The sequence below is a fragment of the Panthera onca genome, chromosome A3 (genome assembly GCF_046562875.1).
Source record: "Panthera onca isolate mPanOnc1 chromosome A3, mPanOnc1 haplotype 2, whole genome shotgun sequence".
Taxonomy (NCBI): Eukaryota; Metazoa; Chordata; class Mammalia; order Carnivora; family Felidae; genus Panthera; species Panthera onca.
The window spans coordinates 27,106,417-27,131,863 of record NC_138341.1 but is presented as its reverse complement, the minus strand read 5'-3'; the positions used below and the strand labels follow the sequence as shown (position 1 = coordinate 27,131,863).

Below are 25,447 nucleotides of genomic sequence, written 5' to 3'. Positions count from 1 at the left end.
TGCAATGTATATAGTCCCAAGTAGTTGTCAGCAAACCTTGATAACATTAATCAAAAGAATCATAAGAGGGGAGCCTGGGTGGCTCAGTCGGTTGGGCGTCCGACTTCGGCTCAGGTCATGATCTCATGGTCCGTGAGTTCGAGCCCCGCGTCGGGCTCTGTGCTGACAGCTCAGAGCCTGGATCCTGTTTCAGATTCTTTGTCTCCCTCTCTTTCTGACCCTCCCCCGTTCATGCTGTCTCTCCCTGTCTCAAAATAAATACATGTTAAAAAAGAAAAATTAAAAAAAAAAAAAATCATAAGAAGGTTTAATATGTTCTACCAGTTAGTGATCATTTATATTACAAAGACTCTCTCCCTGCCCAGTAATTTGCTCCAGGCATTTGAATTTTCTTATAAGTAGGGTAAACATACATCCTAGTCTGTCTGGAACAGTCCTGGCTTATGCCAGTTGTACTAGCAAAGTGCATTAATAACAGCACTCCACTCCCAAAAGTGTCCCACTTTCAACAATAAATAATATGCTCGCCTAAATACTGGCTCACATATCTTGGTAATGAGTGATTCTTCCTACTATGAACCTGAGAAGAACAGGAAATGATGAGAGGAAGCTAGGAGATGAGAAAGGCCTCTGTGATCAGTGGTATGGTTCATCGCCCAGAAATTTCACCAGCAATATAATGTTGCAATTACCAAATTATCAACAAACCCTAGTCACTGAAACTGATGCTCTTAAGTGAGGCCAAAATGATTTCCTGGCATATGGATACAGCATAGGCTCAGGGACCAAGCAGACCTAAGTTCAAATCATGGCTCTGGCTATCCATAGCTCTGCAACTTTGGGAGACAAGCTTTCTGGGATTCAAATGGTGATTCTGTACAATGGGAGTATTCCCAACTACTGAGCAGGTCTGGGTCGCTGTGGATTTTAGACATAATTTATACAGATGCCTACCACAGTGCTTGACAAAAACCACTCACAAGATGACAGATGCCATTATTTCCTGCCATAAGGTAGTCTTTCATTACGATCATGAACAACAGATAAAGGGCAATAATCAAAACAGGATGGATGGTTAGAACACTATAAAGACATGAACAAAGAGTAAAGAGGGAAAATTTAAAATAAAAAGGAAATTTTCTTTTGGAAAATAAAATTATTTTGCCCCTAACACATGCTGTTTATTCTCACCACTAATGGAACAGGGTGAATATGTACGAGTGGTGTTCCTCTCTCCTCCTTCACTTCCTTTCTTTGTCATATGTCCCATCTCTTCAGATCTTTCTAAAAGCTAGGAAAAGGTTACAGTGAGCAGTCTTGGAATAGCGAGTTATAGGAGGGCAGAAATTGGCATGTGGGGAATCACCCCAATTCAAGCTCCTTGGCCACACAGCTAGTCTTGCCCCACAGAATGAAGACCCTGGCTGCCTACACAGATTCTGGGATCTCTGTCTGTGAACTGTTCAAAGGCAAAAGAGATGGTATCTTGTTTTAAAAGTTTCCACAGTCATCAACCTCAAGGCAGAGAGCCAGACCAGATGATCTCTTCAGGTCTCCCTCAGCTTAGGATTCGATGTTTCAGATTCTAAATTTTCTTCTAAAAACTTCTAAAGGACAAGTGACTTGTTCATGCTAAGTACATTTTTAATAGATTACAGGGTATTTAATGAAATCGTTTACAGATTTAAAATTAAGTTCTTGCAATAAAAACTAAACAACAATGAAAGGTCTTTCTGTATGGGGCTAAACAAAAACTTCAAACATTAAACAAAAGTCATTTGAAAACTGAAGTTTGAACTACTTTAAAGTGAAAAAAAAAGGTGGGGGGAAGGCATGGAACACAAAACCATAGCATATAAAGCCAAGGAAAGTCTGCTGCCTTCCAAAATGAATATGATTTAGAGAGTAGTACCAACCAAGGAAAGGAAAGTTTTTAAATGACACAGGAAGAATGTGACCCTGAGTGTGTTTCTTGGGAGTGAGTCACTTAGGACAGCAGAAAGTAAATGTCAAGATGTTAATGGTTTACTTCAGTCATAATCCACATTGCCCTTCCTGAAATGAAATCAATCTCTTCAATTTTATACATTACATGAGCCAACCTATGAATTTATTTTCATCAGCATTTAGTAAGAAGTGATAGCAACTTTGTACTTTCACATTTAGCTTAAATTATTACTAACACTAAAATGGAGAGTTAACAAGACCATTTAAAGCAGGGAATTTATGCTCAGATAACACAACTATAAGTAAAAACAACACAAAGTCAGGAGTAGAAGTCAGGGATTAAAAAAACAACAAGAATGGAAGATTCTCTGTACCCCTAACTTCTGTCCCTATCTTGCAACTTTGGGGCTGGGAAAAACGGAGGAAAGAGAAGCAGTTAAGCAAAAGACACAGAGAGAAGGAGAGATAAGAAAAAGGCATAAGATAAGAGAGAAGATGCAGCAAGTATGACAGAACATGAACTTGGCCCCAGAATGAAGCTGTAAGAACTGAACTTCTCTTTCTGCAGTCCTTAGACTTAGAGGTGGGAAACACACCGCCCCCTTCACAATGTTCCCACAGACAAACTTACACAGTATGTGAGGGAAAGGCCATGAAAAAAAATGAAAAGTTGGGGCGCCTTGGTGGCTTGGTCAGTTAATCGTCTGACTCTTGATTTCAGCTCAGGTCACGATCTCACAATTAATGAGTTTGAGCCTGCATTGGGCTCTGTGCTGACAGCATGGAGCCTGCTTGGGATTCTGTGTCATGTCTCTTTCTCTCAATCTCTCTCTGCTCCTCCCCTGCTTGTGTTCTCTCCTTCTGTCTCCCTCTCCACCCCCCCCAAAAGTAAACATCTAAAAAAAAAGTAATCTTTTTTCAACATATTAGATATAGACACTTGCCTCATAAGACTCAACAGCAAACGACTCAAGCTGGGACTCAAACTCAAGTCTACCTAGCTCCAAACTCCATGCTCTTTTAAATCATACCATATCTCTCCTGGATATCCCTTTGGTCACGTTGCCAGAATCATTTTGGCACATGGATCTTTCAGTGAGGAGGAACTATCACACTAAGCCCACTTGCTGGAAATCCACATTACCAATCATTATCAAATCAGCATAGAAAGTCCACAGGGGACATTCTTAGTAATGAAGGTCTCATTTATTTGATTCATTCCCTAACTAAAGAATTCATTATTTACTGGAAACTTTAGTGGGTGTTTTCACAAGTTAGTCCTCCAAAAGAAAAGAAAACAGAAGCAGTATCAATGAAATAAACAAAAGTTTAGGCATCAAAAGATTTAGAGAACAGGTAACTTTGAGAGACAAGGAGGTCCAAATGAGAGACAATGAGACAATTATTTGTAACCAATTATAATGATCATAGAACAAATAGTACATAAGTCATGCCTGTAGAGCAAGGATTCCAAGATGACAGATTCTAGACTGAACATAGGTGTGAAAGGCAGATGAGAATATCAAATCAACTTAGGAAGAGTAAATAAAAATTATCCAATTGAAGCAAATGAGAAATTTCTTGCAACATGAAGTGTAAAAACCTACTATAAAAATCTTCAGTTATAGCAGACAAAGGAAGATAATGGAGGAAAAATATCACTTGCTTTCTTGGGGAAAATGTGATGAGTTAAGTGTATTACAAAAAACAAGTTACTTCTGTCTTTCAAAAAAATCTCTATTAGAAATCAGCCAAAGTTAATGCTACATTCAAAAACTAAAAATAGGGGCACCTGGGTGGCTCAGTTGGTTAAACATCTGACTCCGGTCAGGTCATGATCTCACCATTCATGAGTTTGAGCCCTGTGTCGGGCTCTGTGTTAACAGCTTGGAGCCTGGAGCCTGCTTCGGATTCTGGGTCTCCCTTTCTCTCTGTCCCTCCCCTGCGCATGCGCGCTCTCTCTCCCTCTCTCTCTCAAAAATAAATACACATTAAAAAAAATTTTTTTAACTAAAAATACTGGCATAATTGGGAAAAAAGTAACAGAGGAACATAAACCTGGATTTATTCAAATCAATAGGTTCTAAAAACTACGATTTATAGACTAACCAGAAGATGGGGTATCAGTGTAGATTCATGTCACAGAGAACTGTGATGGTATAAAAGTGGTGACTAAGAAAAGGCAGGGAAAGTACTGTGTTCTAGAGACTGTAGACCTGTCTTGTCCAGATCAGCAACCAATCATTTCTCCATTTGAGCCTTTTTTCAGTGAAATCTGAACATTTATGGTATACCAAATGGCTGTTGTGGCTATTGATAAAAGTTTTGATAAAAATTGATAAAAATTTCACTTAAGGAATTTAACCTAAGGAACAGCAGCTTCATTAACTTTTTGTCAGTTTTTGAAACATGAATTTTAATTTTTTTTTAAAGTTTATTTATTTTTGAGACACAGAGAGACAGAGCATGAACGGGGGAGGGTCACAGAGCGGGAGACACAGAATCTGAAACAGGCTCCAGGCTCTGAGCTGTCAGCACAGAGCCCGACGCGGGGCTCGAACTCATGGACCGCGAGATCATGACCTGAGCTGAAGTCGGCCGCCTAACCGACTGACCCGACCAGGCACCCCGAAACACTTATGAATTTTAAAGACAGCTTCTTTTCTCTTTGCTTGAGGAAAAAGAACCTCGTTTAGCTTACTGCTCTCTTAAAATGCTTTTTTAGAAATAAGTGATCAAACTGGAGAAGGCAACTGATACCTGCTTTTTACAACACAGAATTGACAGTAAAGCTTTCGTGGACCAGCAGCAAGGTTTCTGGACATGCAAATTGCAGCACTATGTTCTAGAATTCTCTAAGAGTTCTTTGAAAGTCGAAGGCTGTCTCACCAATGAACAGTTATCGTAAGGAAAGCGATACGCTACATTAACCTTCAAAGGAATAATGAAACGTCACTTACACGGCTTCTTGGGGCATTTCTGGCATTTGTTAAAGCCCCACGAGGTACCCACAGTTCCACAGCAATCCTCCTGCTTCGAAAGGCCAGGGAGCGCCTTGCCACACTGCAGTGATGAGATGTGAAATTCAAAGGTTAATTGAGTGCAGGATGTCCCAGCTCTAGAACACTGCTGTGCTTCACCGTCACATTATAAAACAGTTCCCTTCTTATTGACACAATTAGAGAGGGGAAAAGAAAAAAAAAAAAAAACACAAAAAACTCAAACTTTGAACCAAAACACCAGAACAGAATCCATACAACACTAATGAACAAGCATATTTCTAAGAGCTTCTTGGCATTTTAGAGTCTTAGGAGAATCTGTCACTGCTCAGAGCACTTTATAAAATGCCTATTTCCAATGCTACCTCCCCCACCCCCACCCCCGCTTGATTTTCCTTTGAGAAGAACCTCAACTCACAAGTTCAACATAAACTTTTAAAATTTAGTTTAACTGTCTGTTGGAACCTCTGGTGTGGATCACTGGGAAGCAGAGCTCTGAGGGTGTGGCATGTGTGCAAACGTGGAAAATATGGCACAGGTCCCATCTACAAGAGTCTTCAGGGCTTCCTATAATACCAAGCCTTGGCAGGAAAGGACAGTACAAGAAATGATCATTGGCTGTGCCAGATCAGCTTTGGCAGAGATGAAAGCTCCAGATAGCCAAGTAGTCTGACCCAGGGAGGTCAGCCAAGCAAGGAAGGTGCTGGCAGGTTTCAGCAAGGACAGTAGGTAGAAGAGCAGGGCTAGAGTTGTCAAATATCAAGACGCATCTCATCTCCTGGTTAATCACACGATGTCTGAAGAGGCTGAGAGGCAAGGGTCTGAAGTCAGACCAACTCAATGGGGTCAGGAAGGGCCAAGGCAAACAGATCCTACTCTCTGTACCCATTCTGAGGCCACTCAGGCAAGAAGGGCCACCTGGCTCTCCACCGATACTCTGTAGGCTAAGCCCAGACCCCGCATCTGAGAAGTTACTCTGCCTTCCTCTGCCTCAACCTCTAAAAAGTCCTCCCGACGGGTTCCAGTGTCATTTTTCCGAAAACGAATCTGATGGAATCACTCTACTGATTCAAACCCCTCAATGACTCCCACAGTCTGAAGACTGCAAACTCCCTGGGATGGTACACAAGGGTCCTCCCTACCCTGCTTCAGAACATACGACTTTCTCTGTGTCCCCCTGTATCTCCCCACATCTAGCCTTCAGACACCCTAAAAGATTGTTTATTTTCTGAACAAATGTCTTTCCAAGAGCAGTTTCCTTTCCTTGGCATATACCCTATAGCCATCCTTCTCCCTTTGGCTGGAGAACCTTTACCGTGACCCACAGCTCTGAAGAACTGACACCATGAAGCATCCAGTCTCCTCAGTTTCAGCGAGCGCATCCTCTCTCCATACCCCAAAGCACATCCCACACGGCTCCACTGCCTCCGCTATGCTTGTGAATTAAACACAGATGTATATTATGTCTCTTTATACCCCAGTACACAGTGCCCATGCTTGATCACTTCTGAGGGATGGAAGGTGCAAACAATCTAAGGAACTATCAAACAACCTAGCTACAGGCCACCAAGCAGTGGCTCTCTGCAGACCAAGAAAAGTTAGCAGTTGCACCCAGGCTGGTTGAGCACAACATGGTGACAAGAACGTCCGGGCAGGTGGCGGCCCTCAGAAGGGCAGCGGGTCACAGACACCATTCACTCAGCAGACTTCTGGGTCCAGGCAGATAGCATTCTGCCCGAGGCTCTAAGTGACTACCTGTTCGAATTGTAAAACCAAACCAGGGAAGGCCTGGCACAGGGAATGATAGTGTTCAAGTCCTCAGGCTTTTGTGGTTTTTTAGGGATTTCAACAGGATGTTATGTGCTCTCAACAGCAGACAATGATGGGGGTTGGGGTGAGGGAAGGGCAGGGAGATGGCAGTGGGAGGGGGGGGTGGTGTGAACACTCCAACAAAGGAGAACATGACAGAAGAGAAGCAACCATGGCTGGATTCGGGTAGTTTCCAGACTCCTTCAGCTCAGTCACAGGAAGCTTACATCCAGAAATGTTTATTTCCAGTTTTATCAAAGAGGTTTATGTGAGACACCAGTGTGCTTCGGATATGGACCATTCTTGCACCAGACTCTCCAGGCTCTTCCCTTTAATCAGGCAGAACTTTCAGCACTTGCTGATTTTATATGCGCAAAATTTTAGCAGCAGTTAAAATCCAATTTTCACCTCAGATTCCTAGAATGTTTTATTTGGTAGGGTAAAAATAAATTCCCTCTCTCTCTCTCCTCTCTTTCTCTCTAACAGGCTTCAGAAAAGGTACGAGGTTTTCATTACAGGATTCGGGCTGCTTTATCCCATGGCTTTGTTTTTGCAGGTCCACAGCCAAAAGCAGCACAAACCATCCAAATCGATTAAATAAATGACGGTGTAGGTGGTACCACAAAACCGTGTGTTCCTCTCAAAATTGGGTCTACACAGGATAATAACAGGCTGCAAGGGATGAAGTCAGGCTTACAGCAAGGCACAAAGTCTCACACATGCTGCTTGAGGTAGTTAATTATGAAGAGGCTTCAACGTGAGCCAGAAACAAGGCCTGAGAGACCTTTGAGGCCACAGGCAAGGTTCTCACACAGGAGACTACCCAACACTGTGAGGTCTTATTTGGATGGAGGAAGTGCCTAGAGGAAAAGAAGGAGGAAGAGGATGCTCTCTCCTCCACAGTGAAGGTCACATTGGAGAGAATTACGTAGAATAGGATGAGGTTTGCATTCAGAATGTTCTTCTCTCAGAGTGGTAGACTCTGCTTCTTCATGAGACACCATCCCAAGGACCCATGACTGGCTCTGCTGAACTGCGTTTTCATGCCCAGACTGAGGTGATTTTTACAAGTGAAAAACACAAATGGAATTTCTCCTATGTGACTCACTCACCACATTTTCAGAGAAAGCCTGTCTCTCATTTCAAGGCGTATCTTATGTGTGAGGAATCCAGAAGAAACGTGCTAAAAAATTTACAACCAATATTTAGCCATTTCAAGCCAGAAAGAAAAATCTATCCTGTCAAATGAGCATCGAGCTGCAGCTCCTCAAAAAGCTCACCACCTCAGGTTGCACACTGGGGGGACACAGAAGTCCACACGTCCATGCCAGCATTCAGCAAATGCACGACCCACCTAGAGCAGCAAGCAGAACGATGCCGGGTCTGGCAACCAGGTCCTGTGGGCATCCAGTGAAGAAAGGAGAGTAAGACTATGTCCGACCGTGATGGCACAGTACAGATATGTTAAAGAAGGCTAGCTGCGTGATGAAGGTATTAGTAGGACTAAAGAGAGGACTTCTGTCATTCAGGAGGAAACCTTTTCAACAGCAAATGCTCCTCAACAATAGAAGACGCTGACATCTTCACTGGGAGCAGAAGCTGGAGGACCATCTGCCAGGAATGCCCAGGATTCAAAGCAGATGGCTTCAATGGTTTCTGCCAGGGCGAGGGTTCTGTGTTCGATACATACTGACAGGTCGTACGACGTGATTTAGGAAATACAAATTACTAGACACTAAAGCCAACCTGGAGGACTTCTGTTGCTCTCATGTCTACCTCAGGAGTGTGTCTGGGTGGGTGCACTCCTAACCATCTCTTCTGTCTCACCTCCTTCCTCATATCAGTAGCTCCAGAGACGCTCACCGCAGGCGGAGCTTCCTTCTATGAGACTTATGCAAACTAGACAGAAAAGAGAAGAACAAACAGACCTACTTCCAGCCCCACTTCACCAGTGCACTGACCATGGTTCTTAGAAGAGTGAGTGCAAGAAAATAATTCACTGACCTTTCCTACCTTCCTGTGTTACCAGAACGTCCGAGAAAGTAAAGCTATGCAAGAATCGTTACGATTATTCCATGAATACCCATGTTTTAACTTTTACAACACAAAATTATTGCAAGCAATGGTGCAAAAACCTTTAATTTTTAAATTAGTTGCTAAGAATAAACAGACTGTGGGATCATGTACTTTTTAAAATCTTGACCTAGTTGAGAACACTTCTGACTTCAACTCAGTTTTGAGGTACTACCGTGGCGCTTTCCTGACACTCAAAGTTAAGCTGTGATTGCACTTTTTACATCCCCCTATAAATATATGAGCAGGAATGACAGTTCAAAACTTAGCATTTGGCAACCAAGGCCCATAATTTTTGTCACCAAAAAACTCACCACTGGAAATGTTCTAGAGATGAACAATAATTTAAAGAGATTATGATAAATATTGGAGTGTGGTTTCATAAGATCTCATTTTCCTATGTTAAAATTACTAGTACCTATAATATCCTCGTTCTAAGAGTGTTGGCTGTGTTGTGCCAGGTTCTGAGGAAGGAAGGTCCAGTAGGGAGTAAAAGAAGAGAGTGCTGGGCTGTAGTCAGTAAACCTGGATCTAAATTCCTACTCTCTTGTGAGTAGAGATGTTCACCAGATTGTCCAGCCTCTCTGGGCTGGTAATGGGACAGTGGGACAATAATCCCAACTACAAAGGACTGTGGTGAGATCAAACTATGCATGTCCAAAAAGGGCCGCCCTATCCCTTCTGCCCCTCTATGGGGATTAGAAAAATGTGACCCTTAAGATGTGTTCTGCATCAGGACACAGCACTCAGTAAACAGAGCATTGGCTGGATCCCCATCTGCCCTCTCAGCTGAGTCTCGTGTGAGTACAACCCATAAAATGTTCAAATGCCGGCCATTTGTTAGCCTCTTATCATAAATTTGTTAAAGGCATTCAGATATTTCAGTAGTAAAAGGGCCACTCCACAAAGATGGCCACCATGTCACGGCCACTACTTAGCCTTCCTATTAAAGAAAGACATTTAAGGGGCACCTGGGTGGTTCAGTCAGTTCAGCATCTGACTCTTGGTTTTGACTCAGGTCATGATCTCAAGGTTCTGAGCCCTGCATCGGGCTCCTTGCTGACAGTGCGGAACCTGCTTGGGATTCTTTCTCTCCCCTCTCTCTTGCCCCTCCCTGACTTGTGCTTGCTCACTCTCTCAAAATAAACTTAAAAAAATTTTAAGACATTTAAAAACAATAATATCAAAATACTCTTAAGAATTATCCCTATTACATCTGTAGAACTCATTTTACTTTGTTATCAGGAACCATTGCATACATACTGCATAAAGTACTGAGTTTAAACAAAGAACGTTTCCTCAAAGAGAAAAAGGCACTGGAGCCAAAGACACAAACAGAACTTAAAAAGTTAAAGTAATGCAGATTTTTAAGATTCACTGAAGTAAAACATGAAAGAACAGAGAAGGCTGACTCACTGCAGCTCCTGCAAGAGTGCTGCAGGGCTGTGTTGGGCAGGGGCTCAAACAGGCGGTGACTCAACGGCTGGACTGGAGAGCCAGATTCCAAAGAGATGGAACAGCGCTGGCTAAGCCCAAGACTGACCACCAACTGGGAGAGGACCCAGGCACAGGTGGGTGGGAGGCGAAGGGCAGAGGAAGGCAGGCCAAGGATGAAGGAACAGAGACAGTGGGTGGGGAAAGTCAGAGAATGAGGTAGAGCTAAGCCATGGAGAGTTTTCCAAATCGGGGATTTCATTTGTAGTTAGATACCAAAATTAATCAGGAGAGAGGGAAAAGGAAACAGCATAGTTCATTTTCCCAAAGCAAAGTGTTTTGGATGGTGTCCACTGAAATATTTGGCATCTTTGAAGTAATGGCAAACACAGAAATATTGATAAAGAGGAAGAAAAAGAGGGGGAAAAGATTGTTTTTATGAAAGTACAGTTTTCCACATCTGATACCCCCCTCAAGAGTAAAAGAGAATTAACAGCAAAGAGTATATCATTTATGGGGGGAAAAAATGAAGAAATTACATTTAAGGTCAACATGAACAGTTATCAGAGGACCAAAAAACCCAAAATTGGCTAATTATTAAAAGCCCATTAGCTATACTACTCCTCAAAGAAAGAGTAGAAGGGAGGTTTTAAGTTAAGCACAGAACAAGATCTTTCCCCAACAAATGCTATCCCCAACAAAAGATGTCCTACCACAAAGCAAATACCCAGGCTTCTCCACGTCCATTAGAATTAAGGCTATCTGAATGTGAAACTGATCTTTCCACACAATCACCTTCCCTGTGGACCAAATGAGAAGTAGTGTAATAAAGATGACCCATAACTGAGTAAATGCTAAGAGCATATCTTCTGATGTTGGACCAAGATGGGTCCTCACTTTACCAATTAACCATGTATTTTACTATAGGCAAAACATTCAAACCCTATAAAACGTAACTAAAAATGCCCATTTCCAGAGAGCTCTCAAGAGGACTGAGACAATACATATAAGACAGTCAGATAGCCAGCATGTACCAGGCTCACAATCAATATTAGACCCTTTTGTCCAGGCCCCTCACCTAGAAACTTGGGTTTATTTAACAAAGGACTAAGTAACCCAACAATTATTCAGTATCCCACATGCCAGATTCAATTTGTCAAGAAAGGATACATGAAGTAATTTAGATATAGAAATATGAAAAGAGGGGCACCTGGGTAGCGTCAGTTAAGCGTCTGACTTCGGCGCAGGTCATAATCTCGTGGTCCATGGGTTTGAGTTCCACATTGGGGTCTGGCCTGCCTGGAGCCTGAGATTCTGTGTCTCCTTCTTTCTCTGCCCCTCCTCTGCTCATACTCTGTCTCTCTCTCTCTCTCTGTCTCTCTGTCTCTCTCTCTCTCTCTCCCAAAAATAAACACTTTTAAAAATTTTTAAGAAATATGAAAAGAAAAAGAAGGTATTATGTTTTTCCTAAAAATGTTCAGGTTTTCACAAAAGTGCTCAGGCTAGTGAAAAGTGCTCAGAGAATTAATGCTGTAGAAAGATGTGTAATCATGTGGATTTCATTTTAATTCTCCTCGAGAAACACAACATGATGTCACTGAATGACAATAATTCAACCAGTTAATACCAATGTTCAAGCAGCAAATTTCACTTTGGGGACATCCAGATCTTTTTGGTCACCCACCACGTCTTGGTAAGAAGACCAAGACCACGAAGCCAAAATAACAGAGCCCACTCTGCACCTCTTGACCATAAGCAGCCATGGCTTAATCATAAAACCCTGCAGAATGTGGAACTCACTAAGACAGGTCCCAGGAAATACAGCTGTCTTTTCACACTAAGCTAGTGTTACAGACGGAATGTGTGCCTCATCCCCCAAATCCCTAAGTTGAAGCGTTGACCTCGAATGTGATGGTACAGAGAGCAGGGCCTTTGGGAAGTAATTAGGTTTAGATGAAGTCATAAGAGTGTGGCTCCCGGGTGGGATTAGTGTACTTACAAGGAAGGGAATAAAGACCACAGCATAAACCACTGACTGACTGACAGGGACACACACACTCTCACACTCTCACTCTCTGTCTCTCTCTGTCTCTCTCTCTCTCTCTGTCACGTGAGCACGTCAAGAAGGTGGGTGTCTGAAAACAGGAAAAGAGCTCCACCAGGAACTTAATCTGTGAGCACCTTGATCTCAGATTTCCTATCTCCCAAACTGCAGAAAGTAAGTTTGGATAGCTTAAGCTACCCAGACTATGGTATTTTGCTATGGCAGCCTGAGCCTACTTACACAGATAGCAACAGTTCCTTGTGAACACCCCGGGACCACAAGAGATGGGCTAAACCAGGATGGAATAGTAGAAAGAACACTGGAGTAGCAACCAGAAAGGCTCAGTTTCAGTCCTCACCAACCAGAGATACGAGATGTGAAGCAACTAATTCACTTCTCTAGACTTTAGCTTCCTCATCAATTAAGTTTTACGTACAGACTAATTACTAATACTCACTGATGTGCCTAAATTCTATGATTTTATAAAGGCTCCAGTGCAGGGGTAGAAGATAACCGGAGGTTGTAAGTGGAATGGTTTCCTGTGTCAGGGAAATCCTATGAAGGGCAAGGTTCCTTAAATGTCTCCTGCCTGCCAGACTGATACAGTACATTCCATGATGATGCAGACTTCCTAGGCCTAGCATCACACCCTGACCTAGATCAGTGTGATCAGTGATACTAGGATGGGCCTCCTCCTCTTGACCCTACCCTCCCAGCTCACCCCTCTTCTGCTAATCAGTGCTCACAAAAAAGCAGCTCTATCTTCCTGAAAACAGTCATGGCTTTTCAACAGCCACTCTCTAGATTAATTATAATGAATCATATATGATTATCAAATAGGCAAACTATCAGAAATTACTCAAGATGGTCATGGAAATGCAAATTTTGCCTATCCTGAGCTGGGACCCATTGCAAGGTCACATTGTGATTGATCAACCTACACGGCATGGGTGTCCCATTAATTACTCCAAGCATGCATCTGACACGTTCACCCCCACCCAGACCCAGAAAACTTTACCCCAACATTCTGGTACAAACTGAGGTTTTCTGGCAAACAGAAGCTATACCCTCAGTACTCTATATCTGGTTGAAGAATGGGAACCCCTTTTTTGGAAATCTTGGACTTCTTTTCATAAGAACCAGAATGAGGTCCCTTATGGGAAAAGTTCCAAGTACACGCAATGGGGTGGATGAATCCAAACTTCTATCACAGCTCTTTATTCCTATCATCAATCTTTTCGCTATGATATAAACATATCTCCACTCCGGCAAAGTGACTTCTGTCCGTCTTCTGACTAAAACGGTGTTCTTATGGCCTCTGGGCCAACCATGGCTCCAAACTAAACTGGAAAACCTCAGGAGAGCTCTTCAATGTCCATGCACTAGAACATTAAATATGTTTATTTCTATGCGCCAGTAAGAAAGAGGGTCCAAATATCTAAGCCTATCATTAATGCAACTAGAACAACATATTTGATCAACTTGTCCTAAGGCCTGTTGTCATAAAGGGGAATATTGTACGACAGAGCACTGGCGGGGTAACAGGCATTGTCTCATAAGAAGAGGAAAGCGCTTAAATACTTCCAGATTTTTTAAAGAACTTGTAAAAAATTTGCTTTGGCTTGAGCAGAACATTCTTTATAAGCAAGGTTTTTTTTTTGCTTTTTTTTTTTTAATCCACCCAGCTTTCTTTTATTAGAGTAATTAAAACAATGTTAGGCATTTGGGGTATCTGATACAACCATAATCCTCTGATATTTCAGGCTATTGATTTTACAAAATATCTACTATGACTAGGGCATTAACTGCTGGAAACGTATCCACGTTGATTTCTGACAGTGTATTTGTTTAAAGCCCACTGAAGCCAAACCATAGGCTTCAAGGAATTCCAGACAACTACTTTAGTTTATGAAACGATATTTTAAAAGTTACGCTAAGGCAAAAATGGTTTTAAAAAGTAACATACAAAGGGAAAAAAAATTCTTAAGCATGAAACTTACGATTCGACTTGACATCTTTTCTAAAGAAACAATTAAATTTGGGCTATTTTCTCCATCTCTACAATGATTTAATAAGCATTTCATCAGTTGTGATATATGTGTGTTGCTATTTTTACACCGTAAAAAGAATAAGTATTGTCATGATTATATTCTGACATCATAATTCCCGTTACCCTGTCCTTACAGCAAAACAACACAAATCACATCATAAATCCTAGCCTTAGATGGTGAGAACATGAAATTTATTCAAAGTTCCATTACCGAGGATGTGACTAAAAAGACAGACTCATGCTCAGGAGGAAATCAAAATGGGCATACAGGGAGGGTTGTTATTACTATGGCAACTGGATCACTCCCAAAATGATGAACATAAAGGGTTCTTTCCCCAGTGCTTACTTCTACAACTGTACTGAAGGAAATTTTCTATATTAAGCTCCGGTGCTTCTCAGTTTCTTTTCTTTTCTTTTCTTTTTTTTTTTTTTTCTATGTAGAGATACTGCAAGGAACAAAAAACATTTCAGGCCTCATACCGCTGTGTAAATTGCAACACGTGCCTCATCTGGTTAAGCTTTCAGTTTTTCTGTGTTTTATCCAAGTACACAGAACTCAAAACTAATAATTACCTGTGGTTTGGTTGCAAATAGTGTAGAAAAACTGAACGCCACAAATCATATTAATAGGTTTCTTGAGTTCCCCGGGAGCAGGAAACCAGGTCTGTCTTGACCACATTCTGCCACTTGTGGCAGGAACATTCACTGCTCACCAAAGAACCACTTGTCCCAGCTTCCCGGCATGTGCCAGCTTCCTAACTGCATCGGTCAGCTCTGACTACTATAACAAAATATCACAGACCGGGGGGCTTGAAGAACAGACATCCATTTTCTCTCTGTTCTGCTTAAAATGCAAGATCAGAGCACCATCACCGTCAGCTCTAGTGAGGTCTTTCTTCCTGGCTTGCAGGACGCTGCCATCTTGCTGTGTCCACACAGGGCAGAGAGAGTGAGCTCTCAGGGGTCACTTCTTAGACGGACACAAATCCTATCACATCAAGGCCCCACCCTTACAAACTCATTTCATCTTAATTACCTCCTTATTGACTCTATCTCCAAATATAGTCACACTGGAGATTAAGGTTTCAACATATGTTTTGGGAGGGCCACGATGGAGTCCATAGCCCTGACAGGCGGGGCCAAGTGACTCACTCTGAACAAGGGTTGTGGGAAAAGCAATGTCCCTTGCAGCACCTCTCTCCCCGTGCTGTAGGAATTAAAGAGGCCACATATTCCGGATAGCACAGTCTTAACACAGTGGAAACCCATCAGCCTGACAGAGAGCGATGGCACAGAGCTCCTGGCTTACCCCTTACACACCTAGCACAAGCAAAATGCAAGCTTTTGTCATGTTAATTTATTACTACAGCACAATCTATTCTGCCGCCAGCACTGAGCTCAATTCCTAAATGGCCCTGCCCTCGTGAAAAGCATAGCCTTGTGGGGAAAAGAGGTTCATAATCAACAATTTTGAGATAATTAAATTCAAAATGGTCTGACGGGATTCCAAATGCAGTAAGTAGAGTTCAGACAGAAGACAGTACATGTGGGTGAAGGACTTCAGAAGACTTTTTGGAGGTACCAATACAGGCTGGATTTGAGAAATCACTGTAGGTATTTTTTTTAAGTTTCTTTATTTAGAGAGCACGAGAGCGCAAGCAGGGGAGGGGCAGAGAGGGAGAGACAGAGAATCCCAAGCAGGGATTGTCAGCTCAGAGCCCGATATGGGGCTTGAAATCATGAACCGTGAGATCACGACCTGAGATGAAATCAAGAGTCAGACACTTAACCGACTGAGCCACCCAAGCGTCCCTAGTAGGTCTTGACGTATCTCATTTTTGTGCAGTTTGCTCTGTCCATAGGCCCTGTGCATATGTAACTATTGGTGGCACATAAGATGGAAAAGAAGAAAGATGTCAAACGTATCAGTCAGAGGACTGCAGGGCTAAAAGTGGCCTTGGTAGTCTTCTCAGGCAAACCAGTTATTTGAAAAATGAAAACACACACACACACACACACACACACACACACACACAAAACTGAGGGCCAGAGAGACAGGGAGCTTGCAAAAACGGAAAAAGATTATGGACATGGAAACATCACCTCCATCTCTGAGTCTCAGGCTTCACATAAGTAAATGGGAGACAAGAATACCAACTTTTCCCTATTTTTAAGGTCAAGTAAGGTCATAAACGTCAGTGTTCTCTATCAGCTATCAATTTTATAAAAACACAGCATCTTACCAGGATGCCTGCCCCTAAGCCACAGAATGTTCAAACCATTTTCTTAACAGCTCCATTAAGGCCTGCACATTCTAAACCAGACCTCTTCAAAGTGTCATCTTGAAAGCATTGCTGTTTTTATTCAAAATATTTAGAACTCCTCTGCATGGATTTCAGAATTCTCTTCAGGGATGAAGACATGCTACTTCAAATATCCAATGGTACAAATCCTTGCTTTCTGGAGGCTGAACTGACCCCTGGAAGCCTTCAAGCCACTGAGAATATAGCAAATGAGGGAGCTGCACAAGATCACAGACAGACAAATTTTCTCATGCAGCTCCATTAACTAGTTCTGAAAAATCCCTTCGAAACGGAAATTTCCAATCTGTTGGCCCAACAGCCATTGCTAGAATAAATGCACAGTCTCATAAAGGGCCTCACTGAAAAGAATATTCCATTTGATACATTGATATGTAAATTTTTTGATTCACAAAAGAAGACAAGAGGAGAAAGAAAAAATGGAAGGATGAGAAAGAAAAAGAAACCTGTACTATCTGTCCTCAATGTGGGAGAAGGGGCAGGGCAGGGCAATGGAGTCATTGTCATCTCTCAACATCAGTGTTGCTTTTTCTCCACAAATTTATGGGTCAGATTCCAGAGGACTGGGGTTTATTTTGGTTTTTCTGTACGTGTGTGTGTGTGTGTGTGTGTGTGTGTGTGTGTGTGTTTAAGTAAACCAGAATGATTCTACTTTGTTTTAGCAAATCTCAATTCTAAGGGACCATGTTGGCAAGGCCAAGAAACAACAGACCCAAGAATACCAGCTGAGTCTTTAAACATTTTTGTAATGTATAGAGCCTAAGTCAAACATCAATTCAAACCTTGGGCTTTTTTAAGTTAATTTATTTATTTTTGAGAGAGACAGTGAGTATAAGTGGGGGAGGGGCAGAGAGAGAGGGACAGAAGATTTGAAGTGGGCTCCCTGCTGACAGCAGAGAGCTTGACATGGGGCTCAAACCCATGAACTGTGCGACCATGACCTGAACCAAAGTCAGACGCTTAACCAACTGAGCCACCGAGGAGCTCCATACCTTGGGCTCTTAAAACTACTTCCGGCATATTGCCATCTTCAAATGGAATGACCACAAAACCATATCACTTTGCCAAATTCAGAAGTGACATAACATGCTTCCACTCCAAACTGCCCTATAATTAATCTCAAGGCCTGTTCCTCAGCAAAAACAGGAATCTAATTATTAATAGGGGTATTGAGTGAGCCCTAGAGGCATAAAACATGGAAATTTGATATTTCCAGTCATGATAAAGGCACTGTCACTGCCAATAAAATGAAAAACATCTGAGAGGAGGTGCTTGAGGAGGACCAAGAAAGCATAAACTTGGCTATTTAAGAGATTAGGGTGAGGGAACAGCCAAAGCTGACGTGCATAGGTGCAGACATTGGCCTAGGTAAAGACCGGAATCAGGCAGTAGGAAGGGTAATGCGTCTAGGTCATCATCCATTCTCTCAAGTAGCCTACTTCAGTTCTAAGAATCTATATTTTGATTATCCTAATGTCTTAGTCCCACATTCCCCAAGTAAAGCTAGCAGTTTCCCTGGCCACTGGCAGAAGCCCAGAGACATGCAGACACATTCTCTTCACATACAGCTCCTTCTCCCTTTGGGTCTTTACTGATCTTTTAAACTCGAAGGAAGAGAGTCCCTGAACGAAGTCTGTCTGGCAAAGGCTGCTGGAACCAGACCAGCCAACACTGGAGAGCTCCAGGCACCCATCGCTGACACGTGTGTGACACCTTCGGTGATACCTCCGCAGTTGACACAGGTAAGGTTTGGCAAGGGTGGCCCTTTGAGAGCCACTGGAGACAACCAGACTCACTAACACTCAATTAAATATTTCTTAGATTATGTCAAAGGAGTATTTGAGTGGGACACTGAAGAAAAACCCAGATGTCATAGGAAGTGCCTGGTGTTAATGGTTTATTCCACCTGAAGGAGGCCAAACTTCAGTAAATGCAATCAGCATACCCCATTGGGGCTCTCTGCTCACAGAGAAGGCAGATGTCTGGTAGCCCTGGCCCTGCCTTTCCCACTCACTGCCCCGCAGTACTTCTGCAAGAAGATGAAGGCCAGGTTCACCAGGGACAGACCTGCCCCCAAAAGCATGTGGCTGGGGAAATGGGTAAGGGGTGAGGGCCACATACACACCTGTACCCAATGCTGACCCAGTTCTCCTTCCCACATAAGGGATGATATGTAAGTGAGAGGCCAAGCGACTTTGGTAAAATGTCTTATAGTTATTCCTTCTTAAACGTTTTACTTATTTTTTGAGAGAGAGAGAGAGAGAAGCAGAGAGACAGGGGGACAGAGGATCTGAAGCAGGCTCTGCACTGTCAGCCAAGAGCCTGAGATGGGGCTCAAACTCACAAGCCAGGAGATCATGACCTGAGCTGAAGTCAGACATTCAACCTACTGAGCCAACCAGGCGCTCCTAGTTATTCCTTCTTTAGAAGTCTCATCGATTTATGTAGCTTGTAAAGGGAAAGAGCCAATGTGAAGAGTGTCACAATGACTCTAGCATCACCCCTGTCAGAATATCCTAAACCACGTCTTTTACCCTACTTTTAGGCCTCATCCTCGCAATGCTCTTAGGTCACAGCAGAGAGGACTTTGTGGAAATTAAAGAATAGATTTCTAAGCAGAACATACTCTCCCAGCTCCTTTAATTGAGTCCTGAATTCTCATCCTCACTGCGAACAGATTTGCAAAGTCTACAGTCTGTCTGTGGTATCAATCCACATCAGTATCTATCCATATGTATCTTTTCTGCCTTGTGGAACTGACAGGCCAAGCATCTGCTTCCCTACTTTCTCACTGGCTGTTGTGTGGTAGAAACCAAGAAATATTCTTCTTCAAAGTCCTGTCACAGAAAATTGAGACTTAAAAAAATTTTTTTTAATATTTATTTTTGCGAGAGAGAGACAGACAGACAGAGCATGAACAGGGGAGGAGGAGATAGAGAGGGAGATACAGAATCCGAAGCAGGTTCTAGGCTCCAAGCTATCAGTACAGAGCCGGATGCAGACCTTGAACTCAAGAACTGCGAGAACATGACCTCGGCCGAAGTTGGATGCTTAACCGACTGAGCCACCCAGGTGCCCTGAGACTTTTTTAAAAAGTACTTTCAGGGGCACCTGGGTGGCTCAGTCAGTTAAGCGCCTGACTCTTGATTATGGCTCAGGTCATGTTCTCACGGTTGGTGAGATCGAGTGAGCCAGGGACTGGGCTCTGCGCTGACAGCATGGAACCAGAGCCTGCTTGGGATTCTTATCCTCCCTCCCTCTCACTGTCTCTGCCCCTTTCTCCACTGGCACTGTCTCTCACTCTCAACAGAAATAAATAAATTTAAAAAAAAAAAAAAAGAAAGAAAGAAAGATAAAAAGTACTTTCAGCCATGTAATTAGGAGAGTTCCCACTTTGATGAGATCACAGTTTCTTGTTAATTTCTCCATGATGGTTACTTTAAAAAAAGTTTTTTTTTAAACAAAAGTCAAGTCCATTTGTTTGGCCCTTCAAAAATTGTGTGTGTGTGTGTGTGTGTGTGTGTGTGTGTGTGTGTGTGTTAGGACTAAGATTTAGAGCCTGAGGATGTTATGGAATTTATCTGCCAAAAGAGACCTATCTCCAATTATATAAACTTTTTCTCCAATGGCCCATCCAGTTTCCATTTTTCCTGTCTAAAGAGAACTGTTGGAACAACTTCTAGAACCTCTAGGAGGACCCCTAAATAATTCTCAAGTCATCTTAACTCAGTTTTGCTCCTGCTCTTCTTATTTGTATGACCGGGAAGGAAAGGAAATAAAGGCTTTTCCAGTAATTTCAGGATTTCACAAGTACTGCTCTCTTCTCTCCTTAATCCACATAAGGATTTTTTTTTTTTTGTAGTGAATACATATTAGAGAATTTAAATGAAAACACAGAGTTTGTTTCTTACGGTTTTGTTTTGTTTTATTTTTTTAACTGTTATGGCCATTTTATGGTTGCAAGCAGGTTTGGGTGTTGCTTGAGCATCTTTATCTGTGCTAAAGCACTGTACTAAAAATATCTTTTCTGTTTAGACCTACTTCAGGTTTTCCAGTATTTCTGTTCTTCGTTAACTCAGGTGTTTATATGCAGAATTTTCTGCTCTTTTGGCATGTGCAAAAGGAAGGTCTTGAAGCATTTGGACTTTTTGTCTCATCTTGTACGTCTGTGTCTAATTAAGGGGCATGTTCCCACATTTAAAACAGCACATGATTGCACAACCAGGCAAAGGCAGACCCAAGCGTGGACACTGGACCCCAAGCCCTACCTCGTGATTCTAAACACTTCTCAGACAGGGTCTTTTCATACCATCTGGCATCATTAGGTCACTGCAAATGTTTGTTGCCAGCAACTGGGCAACAAATAAAACCTGCGTAAAACAGACACTCAAATGCCAAGTAAGTTTCAAATTTGGGTCACTATTAAGAGAACCAACTTAAAACAAAGGAAACCCTTGTACAACAGAAAAAGTATACATATTCAATGTCCCTGTGATGCAAAAAGAAATTGAGGGGGTATTTTCTGAAATTTGGCCTCTCCTTAGAGATGAAAACCAGCACGGAAATGTTCACATTTCCAGCATGTGAAATAACACAAGATTTTCCTAAAAATAGTTGGTAATTTTAACCATCGGAAATTGTAATTCTAACTTCATCTATACAGTGAGTAGACTTTCCAAAATGTTTTCAAATATATACAGAGAACACCCCCCACCCACAACTACTTCAGGTAGCACAGAGAGATAACTGCCAAAATTATGACTTGTTAACTGCTTCAGATTCGATTTACATTCAAGAAATCCATCCTCTTAGCCACACCATGCATTCTATTAATTTCTACTCTTTTAATACTTGAATATGAATTTAGCAATGCCTGTATCCAGCTCAATTCACACAGAAATCAATACTCTATGTGATCTAAAGAAGAAATTATTTTTAGGACTTAAAAGATGGAACATCACTTTCTCCAACAGTAAAACGATAGGCCTGATTCCTCCCCCAGCTCTACCCCCCCATACCTTGTCACACTCTGTCAAGTGTGTGACATTATAAATTCCCAATCCCATTATTCCTGCTCTTTTCTCTTCATAATACAAGCCAAAGAAATGTCCACTGTTCTCACGAATTTATCACCACTAGAGCTATTTGCTGCTCAATGAATCTTCTCCACTCATCTACTCTCGCTCCATCTCTGAAACAGCATAAGACTTCCTGACTGATACTCAAGAACGCACCATTCTTGATGTCAGTCAAGGATGGGGCTGCTTAAAACAAAGATGTAGCTACTCATCTTCATCTTACAACCCTCCCCCAGGGTTAATCAATCATTGTGAGCATTTATCTGATTTCTGAAGCAAGGAAGTTCAGAACGGTCCAACTTATCACATTCTTTTTTTTTTTTTTTAAATCCCCCACAACAGCCAATAATCAAATCCTGATGCTTGATTCTTTACAAAAGCTCAGGAATTCATCTTTATTTTCAAGTTAACTTCTTAGACTGGACCCTGGTCAATTCACAAATGGACCGAAGCCAACGTCTCCTCCATGGCCTCCTCATGTCTACCGTCCCCACATCCACCCACCCCATTCTTTCCTAAGTTGAAACTTTTAAAATTACTCTCTAAAAATTCATAAAATGTATCAAAGTTACAGCTTTCGAGTTCAACTTAAAATTTGATTATTCTAAGTCTAGACAGTTATAATTTTTGTTTCTTTTCCTCAAGAAACTTTCACATATTCTGAGACAGTCACTTGAATACCTACCTCTCAGGGTCAACAACTATTACAATTTTGTCTTATTTGTGTATGAGATGTATTTGAAAATAAACCATAACCATCATGGCGTTTTACCCCTAAAACTTTGAACATTCATCTCTCAAGAATAAGGAATGGTCCTACATAACCCCCACATCATTATCCTACCTAAATAATAGTAATTCCAGAATATCATCTAATATCCAGCCCTATTTAGATTTCTCCAATATCCTTTGGAGCCGGGTGTTGTGTGTATGTGTGTGTGTGTGTGTGTGTGTGTGTGTGTGTGCGCGCGTATTTCTAGCTAAGAGTTGATTAAGGTTCATATGTTATATTTGTCATTGGGTCTCATTTGTCTCTTTCTAGAAAAGTCACTCTGCTTTTCTTGTTTTCCCTCATGAGAAGATTTTTTCTTTGAAGAAGCCAGGTTATAATATCCTACATTATGAATCTGTCTGCTGGAGGAGATATGCGTGTGATGTTTTTAGTTTGTTTCCCCTTTGCCTATGAGCTAGATAGGTTAGGTGTAAAGGCTTTATTAGATTCAGGTTAAATATTTTTGGCAAGAATACTTCAAGGATGATGTGGAAACTCCATACTGTGTCACATCAGGAGGCACATAATGTCGGTTGTCCCACTTGAAACAATTCTGAATTTGACTGCATGGTGAAGGGGGGCTTCATGAAAGTGTTACCTTGATACTAAGTCATTTATATCACACTATGCCTCAGGTGTAAGGGGCTTGTTATCTGTACAAATACATGCCAGGAATCCCAAGCTATTTTGCTTCTCTGGTCTTTCCTAACACTCCCTTCTCCATTTCTTGCCATGTTCTCTTTCCTTTAATTCTTCTCCCCCACTTCTGTGGGAGCTTGCCTTCCTAACCAATCATGCATTTTCCTCTACCACTGAAGCAATTCCTGACATTCCACTATACAAAGATCCCTGAATTTAAATACATGATCATAGCTCATGTTCAACTTTCAACCCCAAGTTTACTATTAGAATGTGCCATAGACACAAAAGCAGTTTCTGCCAAATTTGTTTCGTATGTGACCTCTCATGGTAACACATAAACACAGTTACTGATAACTCTAAGGCATTCGAAGTCTCAAGAGCCAAAATCTGCAGCTAATGAGAGTGTTCCCACTAAGCAACGCAATGCACACCGAAGGAGCATTTACACAGTTGTTTCTGCAATTCATTTAAAAATCTACCTACACCACCTCATGGAGCTTTGTTTGCAAACTAACTATAGCTAGAAAGCACACATATTTTCCAGCACCTCTGTAGGGACACGTCTTATATACTATTGACTATTTGCCAGAAATGTATTTTTTAATGTCTCGATCATCCTAATTACACAAATTACTGGACAATCATAGGCATGCAGCAACATTTCTCAGTAACAGTAAGAGTGTTTTCTTGAAAACAGGTCTTATTTTGAAGCTGGGTATTAGTGACTACACATGCAAAATAAATTAAGAACTGAGATCATTGTCTGGATCATTCTGACCAGAAGTCAGAAGAGTATCCAGATAAGGCAAAAGTATTCCACGGAGTTTGAATTATTTGGGGAACTCTACCAATTATCCAGCTCGCTTTGACTGTACTGTCCAGCTTACGCTTGAAAGTAAATAGTTTGTTTTTATCCTTTCTAGTTCGCAATCCTCAGCCTACTATTATACAAAACTGGTAAGTTTGTTAATACCTCATTTTCTTGCTTTTTAGGCTCTGTGTCCAACTTGGAAATTAGGGAGAAAGATACTGGGCACAGAGTTTTAAAAGGACCTGCCTTTTCCTTTCTCGTGACCAATCTAAGCTGGAATGGCTAAACAATGCAAATGGCACCAATATCACCCTCTCTCTCCAAGGCTACTCTGGGGCAACATTGTGAAGTATGAAGTTTATCTTCAGCCCCACTGTCCCTACCGAAACCTGACCTTAGCACAAAATCCAGTCTTTACTTCTAAGCTAAATTTAAATTGATGATGTTCCTTCTCCAAGAAGCATTTGCTTAAACCTGGTCTTCAACTGAGGAATGAAAAGGTTCCCTTCAGTGAGCATTTCAGGTATCTGTAGGCAGACAACAAAGGTGGTGTTTGGGGGATCAAGCCTTCCTTGCTTTACTAAAATTACAGGACATAAGCAATCACCTACTCTATTTTTAAGTTTGACTATCTGGATAGATAAGTACCTTCTAAGCTAATATTTGCAGAGTTCTACAACATTTGCAAAGCAGACACATTACATGTCTCATCTTGACAAACCCCCATATTCTTATCTCTACCTTACAGATAAGGAAGCTGGTCTCCTAGCACCTACTGCTGGGGCCACAGCTCTAGCCAAGACCTTTAACTCTATTCACATGGGTTCTCTTTTCTAGCTGGGTCTATAAACCAATTTTGTTTTACTGCCCAGAAGAAAGATTACAACCCTACCGTACACTTGTCTAGTACCTAAAAAGCATTTTCTAGGTTTCTAAAGCAGTAACAACTGACTCTATTACCTACAAATACTTCACACACACACTAATTTTCTAATAATCAGGTAACAACAGAGGAATAATAATACATTTATCTCACCGACTCTTCTCATGGGGGATCCAAACCATATGAAATGACAAGAGCAGAACCACAGGAAAAAGCCACAACATTATCATGTGATCCCAAAGCAAGTAGCACAACATGGTTGAGGTAGAGGAACCAATATATTTATATTGTCTTTGCTATGTATATTCAACAGTGAGTTTTAAAGAAAACTCAGCCTTTCTCTCACTTTATGGTATAAATATAGGCCTAAAGTGACGTGCAAATTCAATATTAAAATGCACGTCAAACAATTCCTGCATTGCCATGGTAGTTACGAATTTTTATTAGCAGAAAGAAGATGCCAAGTTATCACTGCACAAAGGGGTCAAAATTCCTCTGTACCTACAACCTACAGGTTTGGAGGGCACTGGCATTTGTCTCTTGAAACTGTTGCAAAAAGGCATAAATGTTTTCAAACATCTTTG

General features: G+C 41.7%; 1 protein-coding gene across 9 annotated transcripts in view; it reads right to left on the bottom strand.

The window, feature by feature from the left end:
- The window catches only part of LTBP1 (latent transforming growth factor beta binding protein 1), a 401,303-nt gene that overhangs the window by 165,876 nt on the left and 209,980 nt on the right, over nt 1-25,447 (bottom strand). For all 9 annotated transcript variants that reach the window (XM_060652208.3, XM_060652235.3, XM_060652189.3 and 6 more), the window contains one exon: nt 4,908-5,010. In XM_060652208.3, coding sequence (XP_060508191.1) covers nt 4,908-5,010 — 103 coding nt within the window. The remainder of the gene's footprint in view (nt 1-4,907; nt 5,011-25,447) is intronic.